Raw genomic sequence first — 22,104 nt, 5'->3', positions numbered from 1 at the left:
TGACATTGACGACCAAAATTTATTGCTCACGACAGTAGGTCAGGAAGTCAAATAAGTATGTATGTACTATTACGATCATAAAATTTTGGACATCAAACTTCTGTCACATTAAAAAAATTACTCTAAATCATGCTTTATTGAAACTGTCACATGAAAGATGAAATTGTTGTCAATTTGACACCGGTTTAAAATATAATTTTTTTAATATGCGAGTACATTTGGGTATTTGTTTTATATTTTTTATTAATTAAAACCTCGTTCTATTCCATTGGTCTGATTTTTACAACTTTTTGAATATTATCTCGGTAAATCTGACATTCACATTTTCAAAATTGACACAATCAAAATTGAGGTTATTAATACATAAGGGTCGTTTTAGAATGTATGACAGCACGATGACATTAGTGTCCAAAATTTTTTGATCGCAATAGTACATATATGTAAACATTATACAGTATATCCCCGGATTGAGTTTACAAGAGGGAAACATTTTTTATTTTTGATTTTACGTAAAAACTTCAGAGAAATAACATTTCTCCACGACTATTAAACAATGAATGCATTCTTGTTGGATATTCAACGAAAAAAATGATATCAGTTCCTCACCCAGTGATAGAAAATACAAAAACCCACGGCTGTCGGCCAATCCATCGCTGGTACATATTTACATTCAATCGCACATCGCGTAGCAACCGCTAAACGAGGCACAATTTTAATTGTAAAATATTAAAAGTCAAATTAAATTCAATTTTCAAAAAGTGCCTTTTGTCCTTGCCTGTTTTCAATCTCGGCTCCGCCTCGACTAGAAAACCCCGACTCGGACATTGTCAGAATTTGAGAATTTTCTTCTGTGTGAACGGATTTTGATAAATGTCACAACTTGTTAAAACGAAACGTCAAACTAATTTTGAAGATTTTAAGCGATTTGGAGCTCGTCGAACAAAAAATCTCCGTATTTAACTCATTCGTGTGTAAACAAGCGTATTAAACTGGCCAATTCGTGCCATAAAGAGCCCAATTTACATACGAACTCGTTAAATAATATATCTACTATTTTATTACACCTGAATCATAATCTCTGTTTTTGACACTAAAATGCGTGCAAAATCGGCCCTTTAAAGCACTAAAGGTTTAAAGTCGCTTAGGTAACAACAAATTCACCTACAGAACAATGATAAATACACAACAATTGACCATTTCTATATCAACGATTAATGACACAGATTATTTCGGAAAAGGTATTTCCCTTTATGATATTTTTGTTATAATTTTCAGATTGTAGTGCACTTGCCACGCTACTACTCGTCGCGCGTGCTTTAAAGGCTTCCTTACTAACTTGTATAATAATTTATACTAATTTTCCTCTTGTAAACTCAATCCGGGGACATACTGTATGTAAAGGGTGTTTTTTTTAAATTTGGCGTCGAAGTAGGCGTTGGAGAGTCGATTGAGAGCGCACCACTAGTGTAAAAGCGTAAGATTTAAACAGCTGATCCGTAACCTGTATAGTGCGTTCACAATCGACAGTTCAACGCCTACTTCGACGACAAATTTTAAAAAACACCCGCTACTTCTTAGTAGGCCCTAAGTAAACACGAATTAAAAAAAAAAATGGATATAATATTACAAAATAATTTAACAATGGACTACAAAATTGATGAAGGTAATTACTGATAATAGAAAATTATCTATGAGCCAGTGAGTACGAATAAAGAGTACCTAACTTTGTTTAAACATAAATTAAAAAACATAAATAATCCATTATTACTATCAGTACCACATAAATGTTTACTAATATGGAACGGTAATGTAGTTCATTAGGTTATTACTTATTAGATGTATTTTCCAATTTTTAATGAAACCTTTAACAATCATACATACTCGTATGTAAATTAAAATAACTGTTATTTCATACTGTCCGGTAGATGTTCGATTACATTATCAATTTGAGTCTGGTAGGTGAGTTATAATAACAGTATCAGAGCTGGGAAGTGTCGCTAAGCAACACCTACCGGACTGTTTTGTTTTTATAAATCAAATCTGACATTGAAAATTTAAAAAATAAAAAATATTCAATGTAAAAAACAATAGCAACGGACGTTGCCATAGGAAAAAAGGTGATGCGATTTTCACAATACATATAATGTAATTTTTTAATTTTTGAAATAAAATTAGGATATAGAACCGACTTCCCGTACGAAATAAAATACATTACGATACACTTCCGGTAGTATCGTTTTTTTTTTTAATTTCACCTCATAGCAGGCGTTGAAGAGTCGATTTTTAAACACACTATACAGGTGACGGATCACGGATCAGCTGTTTAAATCTTACGTTTTACACGAGTGGTACCGTTCACAGTCAACTCTTCAAGGCCTAGCCTACTACGAGGTGAAATTTAAAAAAACCACCCGATATAAATTTTATTTAATTTTATATACTTGTACTATGGCGGCCAAAAAATTTCGGCCGTCATTTTTCCGTCATTTCAAAAAAATCGGTGTAGTCCATTCCTTATTGTCATTATGATTGATGTTTTTACTTGTCACTTTTGAAAGTCAAGCAAAATGCCATCGGTATCAAATTTTAATAAAATCAAAATAGTAACTCTTGCACAAAGAGGAATGTCCCAAGCTCAGATTTCGATGGACCTTCGTATACCTAAAAGTACAATTTCGTCCATTCTTCAGGAATGGAGACAAAATGGAATGGAACTATTGAAAGACGCCAAGGCTCAGGGAGGCCTAGCACATTTACTGCAGAAGAAGATAATATGCTTCTCAATAGATTACGCAATAGCCCTTTTATGACGGCTGTTGAAGGGGTAAATACAAGCAAATACAACGGAAAGGAGCGGTCGATTTTCGGCAAACATATAGGCATGGATTTTAGTAGATAGACCTGGGCTAATGTTGTCTCTAGAAGATCGGCTCAACAGTGATGTTTATGTTAGGATTCTTGAAGACGTGATGATGCCTTTAGTTTCAAGAATTTTTCCGAATTTTAACTTCATATTTCAACAAGACAATTGTTCAATGCATTCAGCACATAGGGTAGCAGAATGGTAGCATAAACGTTCTTGATTGGCCAAGTCGCAGTCCAGATTTTTGGTTCGTAATTTGCAACAACGACAAGTGATTCGGAATAGGGCAGAACTTTTGACTGCGATTACTAATGCATGGCAATCATTACATAGGAATTATCACAGAGATTTATGCCTCTCCATCTCGCGTCGTGTAAGACGAGTTATTGACGCCAATGGAGCAATGACCAAGTATTGATTTTAAACTTCATTCATTTTATCTTTTGATTTAGCTAAGTACTTAAACAAAAATAAATGTTTCATTTCCTTGTCTTTGCCTTAATGTTTTTCGTTTGATTTTTTAAAAACTACGGCATACTCGTGTAATTTCCACGGTTCTCTGTTTGGTAGTTTAATCCAAAAATAACCGCAAGTCTGCCTCTAGTCTCTAGTGCCACTAGCGACTAGCGGTCGTGTGGTAATTTTGTAAGAGTGGAACTTGTCCTTTGTATTCACAAAATTTGAACTGATGGACTGAATGACAGATTGTCAAAATGACAATAACGATAACAAAGCGAGGTTATTGGTGCTTAAGGGTAGTTTACACTTCATGTCAGGGCCTTGAAAGTGACGGACGAAATTTTTTGGCCGCAATAGTACTATGCCGGCCAAAAAATTTTGGCCGTCATTGTCTGTCAATTAAAAAAAAAATATTGTAATCCGTACTTTATTGTCATCATGATTACCGTCTTGATTATGAACGTTATTTTTTGGGTGGTAAATTTCAAAACTCAAAATTATTTTGTCATTTCTACTACATAGAACGTTTACCTCAGGTTATCTATGTACGATTGCTCTAATTTTGTTCATTCATGTCGGATTTTTTGAATATCTGAGCTTCATACAGTTTAAATTGATTGTCAAAATGACAAGAATCGAAAGTAGGGTTACGATTCCTAAAGGTTTATTTACCTACACTTTTCTTGAATGTCAAGAAAGTGACGGCCAAAATTTTGTGGCCGCCATAGTACCACCTGCTATGTGATTTTATTTGTGTTACTTTTTTACAAATGTGTTTTTTGTACTGTGCTTTTAGCATATTTTTCCTAAAAGTGGAAACTCTCTTTACCTAAGAAATAATATTAAGAAACAACTTTGATTTAATGCAAACATTACTAATTAGTTCACTGTATGTCCATTCTCCGTTAATGAAAACACCATTACGATCCGATGATGAATCTTTTATATTCTGAAGTAAAAACCATTTTTGAGTTCAAATTTGATTTATAAACAGTTGTTTGACGTTTATTAGCTGAGTTAGCAAAGATACGAAAAATCTGACACTGTCAAAGTCATAGCCGCCCCGTTTATTTAAGTAATTGTTGATGGCATGGTATAAAAATACGTAAAAACTCGCTTCATAAGGCGTTTATTCCATTCGTCCTTTATAAAACTCGCGCTTCGCGTCTCGTATTATTAACTTGGACTCGTTAAATAGAAACTTCCTTATGAAACTTGTTTTTTAATATACTATTCATTTATATAGTTTGTCCAGCGAGAGATTGGTTGATATAAAAATCACTAAATCCTACGTACCTAGCGCACGTAAAATTTGAAATATATCCTTCAAGCAGTAACATTTTTGTACTGAAATTATGCTCCAATTAATGTATTCTAGTGCATTTTGTAGTGTTGGGTTAATTTAAAACAATTTAAAATCTCCCAATCTCTCGCTGGATGAAGTTTATAAGTCTACTATACCTACCGTAACTATTTTAAATTAATTAAATTAATAATTCACAATTCTTATAACTCACCTAAAATTAAAATTACATACCTACATTTTTTCTAAAAAATACGACATGTAATTAAGTAAAATCTTTTTTCTATTTTGCACCTATAACACACTCAGTATAACACTCAAACGGGTTTCGAAGAGGAGCTCTTTTCGACACGCGTTTCAGGAACATTTACTTAAATTTTTAATGTTGGCAGTGACTCATAGTGAGTTGTTGCTACGTGTTCACTGCATTTCACGACACTTTAAATTCAAAACTTACAATTGTTCATCTATTTACCAGCGTTACCAACCCTTACATTTGCCAAATATAATTTTCCTAGCATTGTTTTGAACTTTTTTTTAATTTAAGGGGCAAAATAGAAAAAATATTGTATTATACTCGTTTTATAAGCCATTTTGTAGCACTTGTTTGCTTTATAGCACTCGTCGCTGCGGTCCTCGTGCTCTAAAAAACGCGTGTCTTATAAAACTCGTATAATAAATTACTATTTTACATTCAATTAGTGTCAATACAGGAAAAAATTGGAATTGCTGTTAATTTATTCACATGTAGTCTAGGAATATAATTTAAAGGCAATGCAAAAACAATAAATACTTATCAGTATTTATGGTTAGGTATGTTTCGTCTATATTGGACAGAATTGATGTATGTATTAACAATTTTTTGTTTATTTTATTTTTGTAGTTAAAAAAACTGGACGAACGAGAATGTTGCATGAGCTTTGAAAGACTAGTTTATGATTAATACGTCTCTACTCACTACATTTCCAAAATATCATTATTTTAGAATTATTCTTAATGGCAACCTTAATAATAGATACCTATACGAGTATCTACCCTTTGTAATTAATTTCTTTAAAATTAAAAAAAAAAAACGGTTTATAATATATGTATGTGTTTATATATATATCCAAAAAAGCTAACAGTCATGACAGCTCAAAAATGTTAATTTATCTTACAAAAAAAGGTTATCTAATACATGGCGACCTTACTGTGAAAATTAATGATTTTCTTACGTTAAAAAGAAAAAGAGCAGTTTAAAAACCGAAAATCCTTATGAAGGTTCAGGAACATGAGTTAGTACGTTCGAACAATGAAAATTAAATTACTTTTATGAGATTAAAGTGTGAAATTAAGTAAATTGCTATTGGCTGATTGTAACAAATGGCGTGGTCATATCCGGTGACGTCATGAAGGAATCAGAGCAAGGCAGAACGTTCGATCGTAGCGCTAATAAACTAACTTTGACCTTGTTTTTCATCGTGTCGTCCTCGAATAGGTTCAATTTAAAAGATAACTGATAATTCATTTTCATTTAATTAACTACAGATATACGCAGGATTCCCTGTCACCTAAAAATGGCTAAAAAATTAGGTAGTTCACAATTCTTTCTTCTGGTTTTGTATCACTTTGCTTTTCTCTTTTGTAGTCGACTACGAATATTTATTTATGTAATTGTCTTGGCTACAGCAAAAACAAATTATGTAATTCGTTTCTTGTATGGTTACATAAATATTTTAAGTTTAAATAATGTTCAAACAAACTACGTAATATTTTATTTGTAAGTACTGGGTGCCCCAAAATTCGCGGAACAACTCAGTGGGACAATGTCCACTCATGTTAGAAAATAATGAGAAAAATATGTAATTAAAAAATTCTTTATATTTTAGATTTGAAGATATGGGGGCTCAAAAAGTGCAGCTTTGATCTCGTTTATTTTAAATATTAAAAAAGATTTTGACTATTTGTTTTTTACTAGCCAGTGCTATAATAATTTTAATTACTTTTTGTCTTTTTGTTTTTAATTCTTCAGGGTGTCTCAAAATTCGCGAATTCCGAATTCAGAGCTTGGTAGGGAAGCACCTAGTGGAGCTCGAAAAATACTTAGAAAAACAAAATTCGCTCTTCCTGAAGAAGATATGTATAAGCACTTTAATTTTGTTCAATACATAGCAGCCTTCATATCCACAGTGACAAAATACTAATCTAGCTACGTTGCCGTTCCATTTTTAAGAAAACTTACAAAAATTTAAGATTTTTTTACTCCAAAGTAAAACTATTCTTCAAAAAGTTGTTTTACGTTATTATTTTTCACAATCATCTAAACCATAAATAACAATAAACACTGAACTTTTCAGCCTGTATTTGAAGAAAACGCAGTTCAAAAAGTGCACCTTCAGACCAATGTATCTTTGTGGGGGGAGTCCCAATTTTTATTTTATTTCCATATTTGGACTACTGAAGTGATCCCCTACAACGCTCTGAATTCGGAATTCGCGACTTTTGAGACACCCTGTATAATGGTTAATATTGCTTTTGGATTTAGATTTTGCAGTTAATTTGAAAAATTATATTTTTTTAATTTTCAGATAATTCGCCATCAGAATCTGCTAAAACAGTTACCGTAACATCTAACGGTAATATATCGGCTAATATTGAAGGTAAAAGTGAAAATAGAGCAACATCGAAAAGTAGAGAGAACGAAAAATTGAAAGATAAGTCAGATCTCGAAGAAGCCGCTGTAAAGATTCAAGCGGCGTTCCGTGGCCATCAAACTAGGAACAACATGAAACAACCGGGAAAACACGAAGAAACAGAACCATCGTCACAACAATTAGAAGAAGAATTCAGGGCTGATGATACAGGTAAGAATGTATGTACATACTGGGCCGTCACTAACAACAGTCACAACCACAGCTGTCTCCACTTGTCTTTGTATGTATTTCTTATACCGGGACATTTTTTTAACTTTTAAACATAGTCCATATTTATTCCCTATGTTTAGTTTAACACAGGTCAGTGTATGTACGTAATCAAGTAACCAACGTTACGTTAAAATAGCCACTTGATAATTTTAAATTGAAACAAATACATACTCGTATCTGAGACCGAAAATTTCCGGCTATTTCGTACCCACTCGTTGCATGTATTACTTGTGACTATTTCCCTCACAATATTTAAGCAAATCAAGTCGCTTAAATTTTCAAAAATCATCCAATGTGGGCTAAATTAGGCGGTAATTTGCACGGGTGCATTTTCCGATAATTCTTCTTAACAAAAAACTTTGTGGTCCAAATACCGAATTTTATTTTTGCTTGCTGCTTTTTCATAAAAATATTTGGGTAAATATTATTCGGGAAATAGTCCTCCTAATACCCCTCGGGTATGTCAAATTATCGACAATTTGACATGCAGTGGGGATATTACTAATGAAAATCGCACGACACTTAAAAAAAATAGCCAATAGAAAAACAGAATTCGGTGTCGTTTCTATAACAATATAGAGATTTCATGGTAATTTTTTGCACCTAGCTAACCCAACATGAAATTATTAAGTGGAAATTTTTTCAGCCAATCAAAATCATTTATTTATTAAAAATCTCAATTTTTTTTCCGTTGTCAAGGATAATTCTATTATACAACTTGATTTTTTTTTTGTCAGAAATTTATAATTTAATATGCCCTCGTGCATTGATTAATATCCGGAAATTTTTTTGAATGCATTTCCAAAACGTATTAAGTGGAACACTCGGGCTAATTACGTTTTGGAAATGCATTCGAAAAAATTTCCGGAAATAATGAATGCACTTGGGATATTATAAATTATAAGATTTATAAGTGATAATTTTTTTGTGTATGAGTTCTACTCATCCTCACCTATTACCAGTCTTTTTTTGTACTTGCATTTAAAAAACACGTGTATAAAAGTATAAAAGACCACTAATGTCACTATTATATGTATAATGTGTTTAAAAAATCTATGTACCGGGTGAGATGAGTTTTATCGTCAGCACGATTAACCCTATTAAAAAATTAGTAAAAATTAAGAAACTTTAGGGTTACATTCCCTTGAAATAAGACTTCAAATGTGTGTAATCAATAACTAAATTCAGAGCCATAAAATTTAAAAAAATCGATTTTGAGCAAAATAAAAAAATTTTTCGTACACGCTCATAATTCACAATTAATTCAAAGAACCCATTTACGAAATTCGCATCAAAAGAAAATTATTCGTTTTTGAATTATTCCAATTTTAACATTAAGAGCGAAAAATGACCAAGATTTACAACTGCAGTGTCATAAATAAATATCTCATTGTTGGGAACATCTGTTGACCACTTTTGTAGTAATTCTTAAGTCCTTAAAGGGTATCATAAATAACCTACGTCAACTTCTTTTGTGGAACTGACCGCCCAATTTAATAATAAATCATAGCTAAATTTTAGGCTTTAATATCAAATTCCATTTATTTCAAAAACCGGTGATGTTTTCATGATTTCAATGACACCAAATTTTTCCTGAATGTTTGAAAGGACTCTCAGTGAAAAATTATGTAAATTAATGTAGCAGTTATTGAATTAAAACAAAATCTTTACCTGTTTCATTAAAAATGTTGAAATTTTCACAGACTGTTCTAGAGTGATACACAATCATTCCTGAATTTTTTGAGAATTTTAAATTGATTAGAAGTGGATGTTTTCGCACTGACGATAAAACTCATCTCACCCGGTATTTATATCAGGATAATTATAATTATAATAAATTTAAAACACATATGCGGTTTGCAATCGATCATTGATAAATGTAGGATTTGCGGAACTGAAGGGGAAACAATTGAACACATCATTTCTTCTTGCACCGTTTTGGCTCAAAGCGAATATAAAAAACGTCATGATATATTCGCTAAAATTATACACATGAATTTAGCTGTTAAATTCAATTTATTAAAGGATACGCAACCACATTATAGTTATAAACCAGAAAGTTGTTTGGAAAATGACAATTACAAATTATATTTTGATCGAACAGTTTTAACTGACATTCATATTAAACATAACAGACCAGACATTGTTATTTTAAATAAACAACAAAAGCAAGCATATCTTTTAGATATAGCTGTTCCAAATTCACATAATATAACACAGACATATAACACAAAATTTAATAAATATTTAGAGCTCTCCGTTGCTATGAGAAATCTTTGGTGTTTAGAAAAAAATTCGATTTTACCACTTATAATTTCAGCGACGGAAATAGTACCGCAATCTTTTTTTAAAAATTCTGTATTTAGGAAACACATTGGTAATTGAAATTCAAAAAGGTATATTATTATACTCATGTCATATCGTGAGGAAGTTCCTTAACATTGACAAAGAACATAATATAAAAACACAACAAAGTCAAAATGTGGAGGCGAGACGCCGGTAATTATGTTGATAGTGTAAGTACTCCGGCAAAATTGCCGTGCCGCCGGGTGGTGGAGGGAAATAACAATTTAATTGGGTATATTTTCTTCACATCATCTACTCTCAGTAAAAGTACAATTCAGATTGAACACCTTTTAACAAAATTACTAAATCGTGTTTGATACCTTCTTTTGAAGACGTAAAGTTAAACAATTTGAACATAACACCCTACCCCTATAATAATTATCGTGATTGCTTCAGGAATAAAAATACGACGCTGTCTCAAACAGGAGATTGGGTCGTATGTAAATAGCATTTTATAGATTCATTGAAATATAAACAGAATTAAGTACTAAGTTCGCTTTTGAAAATATATAATTGTGTATTTGTTATAAATATGACATTTACAGTTACTTACTTGTTCTACAATATTAATTCATGTATATTTTTATTTTCATAAAAGCAATAATAATTTTACCTGGAACAGGAAAAATTATTTTAAATCAATCGCTAAAGCAATAAACTTTTAACGCACGAATTTCAAACGTACAAGCTTTATGTAGAATGGACGAGAAGAGAGTTCTCCAGGTGAACTAAAATGAGGCAACAATCAATAAACGACTCGGATGTGGCCAAACAAGAGGGATGTTCATATAGATACAGTTTCAGATAGTTAAAACTTTTCAAATTATTTTAAACCACGGGTTTATCTACTTATGTATAGTGTTTGATTATTTAAACTGGCAAAACTATACTGCAGGACTTTAAATTGGCATATAAATTTATGCATTGTATTAATTTACGGAGTTTCGTGTCTAATTAATTCAACTTTATTCCGTCAGTTTCCTTCACTCTAAAAATCACCTATTTTGAAACAAAAATCATTATTAAATTTATTAGAAACTTTATTTTTCAAACAGGAAAATATTAAACGTATAAGATATGTTTTAAAACTTAATACCATGCGATCAAAAAAACAATCAGAGCAGGCGAAAATGGTGGTTTGAACCAATCAAAGCATCAGAATACCACAATCCAGGTAACTCGATTTTTTTTTAATTGATCGCACGTTATAATTGGAGCAGATTTACGAAGACATGTTCAACACACTTGGCAAAGAAGCCATCGATTTCATTAATGTCATCGGAAACCGACTTATTACGGAATCAGGCGATTCAAAATCAAACAAATTAGAACTTCCTTTTTGAGAGGATTTCCCTTGCCATTCAACGTGGAAACGCTGCAAGCATTCAGGGCACTTTTCCAGATTCCGCATTATTATCGGAAATTTTTGTATTGTAAAACAAAATGTTATGTACAGTTCGAGACACGGAATTTCGGGCATCACTGTCAATATACCGTCAAAAAATGTAAAATAGGCTTAACATTATTAACCTCAATTTTACCCTTTGCCACGATTTTGATTGACATGCGATTGACGTGAACAAAAAATAAATTTCAAAATTTGACTTTTGAGTGTCACGTTGACAATAAAGAGTGATTTACATAGCAATTTTTTAAAGTGACAGAAAAATGATGCCCGAAATTCCGTGTCGCTAACTGTACCGTGCGATTATTTAAATTATAAATTAGAGTAGGCGGGATTTTTTTTATACGATTGCCCAGAATGCCAATTGACTTGACTGATTGAATAAATGTGAGGTTATGGTTAACTTTGTGAACGGTTATAGCGTTGCATGTATTAGAAATTGCCTAGAAATTTAGATGATTCAAAAACCACTAACAGTGTCTTATTCGCATAGGAAAATCTCGTGGGAGCAGCTCTTGAACGACGGTAATTTTATGGGTTTGAAGATTTAAATCTTGTTTTAACATTTTATGACAATTTCCATCTGATATGAGAGGTCCATCTCTTGGGCTAACCTACGGGGAGATTTTTTAGGAGACTGCTCCATTCTTGCTGCAACATCTGCCACAATCTGAGGAGTTCTTTTTTTTGGCGCTCCGCAACCGGCCTTTCGACCAACAGTCCCAACACTACGAAATTTCACCACAAATTTATAAATTTGTTGGACGAATTTTTGGTAATCTACAGTAAGAAAACGTTTATGTTCTAAATCAAACATTTTGAAACGTCTCTTTGGACAATTCAAATTTTAAATCAAATTGTCAACAGTTAGTAGTGCCAACTTAATTTAAAATCCACAACTCACTCTAATTTATAATTTAAATGATCGCACGGTACTTAAGTTGATTAATTATATTGGGTGATTCAAAATGATTGTGGATAAGTATGGCAACTAAAGTCTGTCTGAATTCTAAATTTCCACCAACACTGCATTCTACGTTGGAAATACAACCGGCAACACTGTTTTGTGAAAAATGCGTCAGACTGTATTATTAGGTTATCTGACAATTTCCGTTTTTACAGCTCAAAATTTTAAAATAAATGGGAAGAACGACAACCTTTTTAAAATGCAGCAAGTAAGTAGGCAGAAAATCAACTTCTAAAAGCAAAATAAATTTATGAACTAATTTTAATGTTTTCGAATCATGTTTGTGAAACTTTGGTTATTAAGAATCCCCAATTTGGAAATATTCTTATTTTGCCAACATAATTCAACAGGTGGTGGAAATTTAGAATTGAGACAAACTATATGTACGAAAATTTTTGTGGCAACTGTGTGGGTGGGGTAGAGTTGACATTTGTATGACATTTCATATGCGTGCATTTGATTTTTTTTTATACCATTGCACATTGATTTGACAATTTTCAAAATTGCGCGACTATGAACTGTCAAAGAAATGTCAACTCTATCCTACTCACACAGTTACCACATAAATTTTCGTACATAGTTGCCATACTTATCCACAATCATTTTGAATCACCCAATATTTAATATTTATAAATATATTACTCTTAATATAATTTTCTTTAAATTTGTTGAAATTATTAATAAACAGAAAACTTGAATTGTGGAATTGAATGTACAGTTAATTTCAAAATTATAGAGTACACCTAATTTTCTACAGTGTGAAATTACTTACAATTTTTGTCAATGATCATTGTCAATTTTGACAAACTAATTCCGAATCTAACCGAAAACGCGAAAGTGCTCATTCTTTCCAAATTAGAAGAAGATCCGGAGGGTAGCTCAGTATTATAACATTGCGAAGAGCACCATGCAGAGGATAAAACAGTCAATATTATGGTGTTCTAAAATATCAGCGACATTTTATGTTGTCAAACTTACCTAACCTATATAAAAAATATGACGCTCAAATTTCAAAAAGGCATCTTTACATGTGGAAAAATCTGTAATAAATCGACTTCTTGATTTTTGAGGTGTACTCGATAATTTTGAAATTAACTGTAGATATTGTGTTCTATTTCAACAAATATTTGTTTGTAAACTGCTTCTTAAGAGTATCTGCTATGGTCGCAATAAATGAAATTCAAGCCTATAGTAGACACATGAAAGCACAGATATTATTATGTTTATTTGTTTAAAATAAGTATGCATATTTGTATTACTAGAAAAAAAAAACAGCCAGGGCCCGCTTCAGAACGATACGTTTAGCGTCCCTTATACGACGCTTTAAATTAGCTCCATGGCTCGTTTCTGAGAAGGTTACTTAATGGTAGTTTTAGACGATGCCTCATTTTATTCATCCTGATGCATGCGTTATAGGACTTATAGGTATATAGGGCAATAAAACGCATGCCTGTCTGTATACGTTATTTTATAGCGCATCTGACTTTTTACCTAGAAACAAATTGACGCACGTGTATCCCGATCATGATAAGAACCTGCTGGCATCAGTCGTACGTTTTGAATGAAAAATGTGGTAAACAGACAGGTTTACAGTAAATATGGAGTGGAATAACGAGAAAACTCTTGCATTTAAATTTTGAATCATATAGACAATTTTTATGTTTGTGGCATTCCAGAGATTCAATTTGTAAATGCAGAAAAAAACACCCGCTGTTTAAGACCATTTTTTCCAAAAATGAATAACTGATAATAATAATGTAGTACACACACACCTCCAAACAATAAATCCACATCCCTTTTATTTGCAACGATGCAACACACACAAAAAAAAAACGGCCTGATAGTTTAAAAACCTTGATGCATAACGAAAAGGGCATGTGCTTTTTGCCTCCTATGTTTGTAATCATTTATAATGACCCTGTAATACAGGATCGTTATAAATGATTGTCCCATCGTAGTTGGCGTTGAAAACCCACACAAATTTTGGATGTGCCGCCAGCCTCGCAACGTTAGACAAACTAGTAGACATATTTCCGCTAGCGCCGGTAGCGCCACCTATCGGCGATACTAGTCTCATTCATGTTATGAGGCTTGCGGCACATTCAACTACCTCACCAACGTCTACTGCGATGGGACAATCATTTAGAATGAGAACGACCCTGTATAAATATAAATATTAATAAGAAAGAAATAAAGGGGTTCAATTTTGGTCTTTTGAATACATATTTTGTATTGTGTTACGTAAATTTCTTTTTCATGCATTACTTTTCTGTTACTTTGACACATTATGTACAGTTAATTTCAAAATTATAGAGTACACCTAATTTTCTACAGTGTAAAATGCACTTACATTTTTTGTCAAAGATCAATGTCAATTTTGACAAACAAAATGCCTAATCTAACCGAATACGCGAAAGTGGTCATTCTTTCCAAATTAGAAGAAGGGTGGTTGATCCGGATGGTAGCCCAATATTATAACATCGCGAAGAGCACCGTGTAGAGAGGATAAAACAAACAATATTATGGTGCTCTAAAATATATGTTGTCAAACTTACCTAACCTATATAAAAATATGACGTCTACATTTCAAAAAGGCATCTTCACATCTGGAAAAAACTCTAATAAATCGACTTCTTGATTTTTGAGGTGTACTCGATAATTTTGAAATTAACTGTACGTAATAATCCCATTATCAATAAATGAACTTATTCAGATGTGCTTTTGTTATCAAGGGACTAAAAGTGCCACTTTACTGAAAGACGAAAATAATGCTTTATCCAAAGCTCTTATTGAAAATATTTTTTACATCACTTAAACAAATATACTCGTACGTCGATTGCACTACAATATGGTACTATGCACTGAAAAGTGAAAAAAGGCAACGATTCACATAACGACAAAATTTGGTACCTACGGAACATAAAATTATATTGTACTTAGTAGCGGGGTCCGTCTGTATAAGACTATATTGTTAAAGTTTACCTCTTCGTTTCAGAATTGTGCCACGCAGCTACAAAAATTCAAGCATCTTTTAGAGGGCATATGATAAGAAAACAAATGGAAAAGAAGGAAAATGAAACAGATGATTCTCCTCAAGACAAGAAAAATGAGGTAACATTTTTTGTGAAAAAAGTTTTTTTTTCTAACTTTGCGAAAACAGCCATTAATTATCGCTGAATAACAAACAGTTTCTATAATGTTTAAAAGCTATCACAAATAATTGACAATATAAATTTCACTAACTGACTGAAAGATTAGACAAATACCGATATAATTTGCCATACTCTGTTTCTGAGCCCGATGCCGCTAAGCCATAAAACGACCGAAGCGCTGACAGATTCCAGTGCGTCCAAAACATTTCACGAATAATTAATTATAATTTGTTTCAAAATCAAAAATCCACCAACACTGCATTCTACCTCGAAAATACAACCGACAACTTTTGTTTTTAGTGTGTTTGAAAGTGTCAGAAAAACGTGGGGTTATGAAATAAAACTGTTGACAGCCGTTTTGGTCGTAGTTTATCGTGTTTTTTAAATTCTTCGAAGCACTTAATGAACGTTCGCTTTAATTTAGCGGTTAAAAGATTCCTTGTTTTTCGAGGCATTTTTATAATTTGATATTTGTGACACACTGAAGGTCAAATTTTGGCGCAAGGTCAGGCCAACCCAGAACTTTCAGAACGAGACGGCCAATTTGTTAACGTGAGCCGAACGCAAGTATCTTCCCGACAAAAGAAATTTGCGTGTACGTGTGTTTAAGCGGTGATTATTATTGATTTATGACAACCCGGTTTTACGACTTACCGGCATCGAACTCAGAAACGGAGTATATCCACGTAAATGATATAAGCAATTTTAAAATCATTGTTCAAAATTAACTTCTAAGGTTTCTGAACGAAAATCGATTTTTGTGCCCCACCTATGACCTAATTTCTATCGCACAATTTGGGAAATTATATTATTTTTCAACATCAAAATTGATAGGTTTTTTCTAGTAATGTTCCAACCTTTTTACAAGTTCCGGGAAAAACATTTGTTATTGTCCACCACTTCAGTATCACACGAATATTCTGTCACATAAATATTCTTTTAATTTAGGGATAATCAATAATTACTAGGAGTTCGAGATGTGGAAAATAAATAAACGGCACATATTGTTTTGATAGAATAGCACGCACAGCATCGATTCAATTTTAATTCAGATTCAGTTTAATTTGGAAACAATTTTTTCTAGATTCTAAAATACATACAACTCATGTAGCAGTTTCCCTACCTACGGGTCAATCTAAAATTCTTAGGTGATGTTAGTTACCCATGTTTCATGTATCGTTACAAATCGTCAAGAAAAACCTACATGATTGTACTTTATGTTCTTTCTGCACATTAGGTAAATTACGTTCACATAGATATCATAACTTGTTACTGTTTTTAAACGAGTATTCTGAGCGCCTATATTGCAAATAACTAGGTATTTCCTGTCTAGATAATTCATGGATTAAAACACTATCAATTGTATGGTAAAAAAGCTTCTCTAGTTGCCCGATTGTGCGTTCTAAATATTAGACTTTATTAATGTTTTCTTTGCTTGACACACTCCAAGGATGCAAGATTGAACAATTGAACAATTTTTCCAACAATTCCATTAAGATTATTACACAAACTTGTGAAAAATGTAAAATGTCCAAAATTTCTTATTCCTTGGAAATAGGTCAAGGCCAAAATAAGGATCAATCCTTGTGTAAGACGACCCCGGATTTTGGAGTGTCATTTTAATGATTTTTAAATATTGTCTTATTCAAAGAAATTATGTATGGTAATAAACATTTCCCGTTTTGTATAAGTAAAAGTTTGTGATTTAATATAATGTACTTACCAATAAAATAAGAAAGTTAATGCTAATATTTCTAATATGCTTCTTATTTTTCTCAGGAAGAAGAACTAGACATAGATCTTTCAGATCCAGATCTGAACAAAGCTGCTGTAAAAATTCAAGCTTCTTTCAGGGGTCACATGTCACGCAAGGATCATGAAAATTAACGTAGTAATCGTCAATAAGTACCAGAATCGTTAAAATATGTTTTCGTGTTTGTTGAAATTATACATATTGAAAAATCTGTTTAAAATTGTTAAAAATGTTAAAACTAGAAGACGTCAAAACCTTCTAATATTATATGATAAAGTACCATAAATTTTTCTTGAAATAAAATATAATGTCTGTATCGCAGTCAAAATGCAAAATCCGCTATTTTATGAAAGGGTTAGTCATTTTATAAAACTTGTGAAACAAGAAACAGCCAAAGTAAAATTCAGCGATGTTGGTCGTTTGCTGTTTTACTAAATCCCCAGATTCTATTCTACTAATTTGTCAGCTGTGATGAGTTGATGACTATTGAAACAATACTTATCTAGTATAAAATAGTCGGAAGAGATTCTAAGCCTTGGCTTTGTTATAAATTTAATACATAAATGTTACACTTAGGCCTGGTTTATTCACCTTCAAGTAACTTTAATTGAACGGTAATTACCATGGATCTACCAATAGCAGATTTTAAATCATAGCAACTATTGGCCAGATAAATTTACTTGAAGCTGAATAAACCGGGCCTTAATGTTTTTTTTTTTTTTGTTCGACACTCAGAATTTGAGAATTTTCTCTGTGAACGAATTTTGATCACAACTTGTCAAAACGAAACGTCAAACTAATTTTAGATATTTTACGCGATTTGGAGCCTTTAAGGGGCCCGTCGAACAAAAAAAACGTCGTATTCAACTCATTCGGCTCTTTTTAGCAGTCGTGGGCCTTTAAAACGCGAGTGCAACGAGACTGGCCCACTCATGCCATAAAAAGCCCAATTTACACACGAGCTCGTTAAATACTATTATTGCATTTTAGCCGAAATTTAAAAAAAAACTGTTCTTTGTACAATTTCGGCAACACTTCCACACAAGTTCAGTGTACCTAGTGTAACTTGAAATGCAAAACACGTTAACAGTCTACAGCCTTCTGTGTATTTCATAATGTGGCTGTTTCTTGATTCGTCAGTTCACAAAACGACTGAAGATTGTAAAATAAAACTACGATTTTAGAATCTGGTTGGGTTTTATAAAATGACTAACTCTTTTAACAAACAGCGGATTTGCAAATTGGACTCGACATTTACACTTCGTTATTTTGAAGTGAAGATAATTAAATACTATTTTATCTGCACAATAAATTATCCGCTGGCTTGAGGAGCAATATTATATTACAAAAAAAGTTAATGCACGACTTACTAATGTAAAAATAAAATTAAATGAAATTAAAAAGTGGTTTATTAATAAAAAATCAATAATAATTGTACTAGATCACAAAGTAAATTTTGTAGCTGTAGTTGCCAAAGTGTATCAAGACTAATTTACCAAAACCTTATCGAACAAAATAAGTAGGAATAGTCAGTTGATGCGGTCACATAGGTGATAGTAAAAATCTACGAAAAACGTTTATCGAGTATTATTTTATATTGAACAATTCAACATTGACGTTAATTATTTCTTATTATAATAAGCATGTTAATAACATATACAAAAATGTCTACGTAAAAAGATACATTAAATAGAAACATATTTTATTTCATACTGTCTGGTAAATCTTCGATTACATTTCCGGTAGGTGAGTTATACAGGGCTATTCTAAAGATTGTAGTCGAAGCAGACCATGCCCATGTTATAAAATGTTTGCCGCTTTCATGTGAGCTGTCAATTTTTGTCGCTGTCACTGTCATTTTTTAGGTAAAAAGTGCGGTGATGGGAATTTTATTTGATTTTTTTTTAATTAACGATTGCATCCAAAAATGTTGAGTTGTTTTGCAGCCAATTCTAAAAATATTGAGTTGTTTTGCACCCGATTTAACAACTTCTGTGTGTGAACGGTGTGTAGGTACTCATACTCACTTATTCACATCACTTTGATGTTTTTTATACTGAGCGGCTACCATAAATTTTACATTCAGTTACGACACACTTCCGGTAGTACTCCTAACGTCGCCTCGTCCATAATGTCTAACTCAGTAACTTATCGGACTTATAACGTAAATAATTATGTATTACAGTTTACTTCAGATTATAAATTTACTAAAGATCATATATGATCATATTGACTAACTTTTCAAGATTCAGGAAAGTGATACATTTTTTGTGCAGAAAATAACAAATATAAAAATTATATACTTTCTATAAAACTATTATGATCTCCGACAAAGCTTTAATGATTCTTAAAAACCGTAAGTAAGAATTTACATACCTAATTAATCTTAACTATAAGATAATCTTTTTTTAAGTTACAGAGATTTTAACCAACTGTTTACGACTTATACATTTTAAGGACCTAGTTGAAACATCTAAATTTTAAACTCTAAAATTTCCATTGCTTGCTGCTTTTTTTAAAGCAGAGATTCCGGACATAATAGCATATAAGTAATTACTAATTAGGATAATATTCCTAAGTATATATTTAGAAACAAAAATTTCAAATTGTGTTAACGGGACGTATTTAGCTTATTAGACATTTGTTAATTGTTGCTTACACTGTTTAATCTAGTAATTCGTTGAAAATTTTATGTTCAAATTGTTTTAAGACATTTTAAAAATCTCACTTATCCCAAAGAAAGATGAAAACAGTTATAGGATAACGGACAATCTTTATGAAGTTAATATTATTTAAACATTCAACTGCTAAACCAAGAAGAATAATATATAACAACAAAATAATATCAACAAAAACAAAACATCGGTTGTGTATGAGCTCGTTTTTAAAACTGAATATGATAATCATAATCTCCAAAATAAATAATATCACAAATTCTATACATTCGACAACCAATTTTAAATTTAAATAGATACCTACATCATACATAATCTACTTACATACAAAGTATTGTTTTGTATTTATTTATTTCTTTTTATGTATACCTATCTAAAAATAATGTTTTTCGATTTCAACATCTTAAGGACTTAACATACATTAAGTGTCATTACTTAAATTTGAGGTCTGTCTCATTTCACTAAGACGTGGCAAACATTTTTCACTGACAACCAAAAAATGTTATATGATCAAAGTCTCTTGTGTTTCTTTTTTAAAATATCTATTCTTTCTAAAAACTAAATGCGAAAATTAATGCATTCTATGACTAACTTTCTCCACAATTATGTTTAATGTTTCCCCTACATCAAGTATTCATATAGTTAGTTGCACTTGCATAAAATCGGGTCATTTATCTAACAGTTTTAGACATCTGCAATAACTGGTGTTGTTTTTATTGTTTCCCATACCTGTGCCTATCATTTGCAAGCTGCAAGTACGATGTGAAATACATTACCAATTAAGATATCTGGCAATCTAAGTAAAATCATTAAATGTCTGTTAAATCCAATTTTCACTTTCCGTTGTATTTCGTTTTAGCCACTGGGCTAAAAATTTATACTGACAAATAGATGTAATGTGCGTTTTGTCCTTTAATTAAATATACCTATACAGTTTCCAAATTTTTAAATATTAAATGCTTATTGTATGTACAAACCTCCGTTATATACATATAATTATAGTGCTGAGTAAATTTTGTTACTTGTGGGCTTACTGTAACAATAACTGAAATGTATGAAGCCATTAAAATCATTTAAACCGAGATACGGGGTATATGTATTTACTTACCCACATGTATTTATATAATTATTTATTCCTTAGATGTAACATGGATTTAGCAATATTTTTCCAGTAAGCCTGCCTACGTAGGTATTGTTTCTTGTTTTATGTGAGTTTTGTTTTCATGATATAAACACTGTAATATCCCAACAACAAATACAATCAACTTATACAATATTGTTTATCATTATCATTATGTCGTGTACTAAACTAACAAAGAGGAGAATATAAGACAACTGTAATTAAGTTTTTTGGTAAAATAAAATAAAAATAAAAAAGAATTAGGAATTCTAATTAGGTACGTTATTCATAAATCGTTAATTCTGCTGACAATGCTGTGCTGTGTTTGCCGGATTTTCATTTTTACTGTACGTGGGGATATTCATAAGTTTGTAGCTTAATGTACAAGGAAACTACCTATTTGCAAAAAAATATTATATTATTCAACACAATAATCCATCATCTTAATGCCCTTAGCACAACGTTTACAAAGTTGTCTAACTCTTTAAAAAATGATTCGTTTTCTTGATCTACAAACCAAGTTTCTAGAGCATCAATCACCATCTCTTTTGACGTAGTTCTTTATCTTTTTAAGACTTTCTTTACTTTTGAAAATAAGCAAGAACCCGAATTTTTAAACCGATTTTCCACATTGTTAATTTAAAGTTTTCTTAACAAAGGACAGTAATGATCTGCCGTTATCGTTTTTCATTAGTCCATGTAATCAGTGAAAATTGATCCGGAAAATGAAGGCAAGGGCTTTCCCGAAAGATCTTGTACACACGAAACATTTTGGTTCAAGAACTACAAATCGATCTGGATGTTGTCACCCTCATTTGCTGTTGGCCAGCATTTTGGTATCCATTTTCTCATACCAACTGAAACACCTTCCCACGACATCTTCCAAGTCTCTTGATACTCGTTTTACAATATTTCATCCGTTGAATCACATACCTAACATAACCTAAATTTCATGTGTGCGCCGTAGCCGAATGCTCGTATTTAGATAGACAAACCGAGTGAAGGCAGGCCTCCAAGGCCCAGCGGACACCTGGACAGCTCCCCCGGTGTCCAGATTGGACGGAAATAGAACAAAAACTGGTGCCAAGACCGTAGTTTAAATTGGCAACAACATTAGGCTAGCAGGAGATAACAAGAGGTTTCTTGCCCGGCACCACC

General features: G+C 32.0%; 1 protein-coding gene across 1 annotated transcript in view; it reads left to right on the top strand.

Annotated features, from left to right (window-relative positions):
* LOC138123351 (sperm surface protein Sp17-like) overlaps positions 1-21,100 on the top strand; it is a 35,714-nt gene extending 14,614 nt beyond the window's left edge. Inside the window, exons 2-4 of the mRNA XM_069038019.1 lie at positions 7,193-7,468; positions 15,242-15,357; positions 17,178-21,100. Of these exons, the coding sequence (XP_068894120.1) occupies positions 7,193-7,468; positions 15,242-15,357; positions 17,178-17,285 (500 nt within the window). The 3' untranslated portion in view covers positions 17,286-21,100. The remainder of the gene's footprint in view (positions 1-7,192; positions 7,469-15,241; positions 15,358-17,177) is intronic.
* Positions 21,101-22,104: the final 1,004 nt, after the last annotated feature.

Source organism: Tenebrio molitor, chromosome 1 (genome assembly GCF_963966145.1).
Source record: "Tenebrio molitor chromosome 1, icTenMoli1.1, whole genome shotgun sequence".
Classification (NCBI taxonomy): domain Eukaryota; kingdom Metazoa; phylum Arthropoda; class Insecta; order Coleoptera; family Tenebrionidae; genus Tenebrio; species Tenebrio molitor.
Note: the sequence above shows the minus strand (reverse complement) of the source record. Positions and strands in the feature narration are given on the sequence as shown.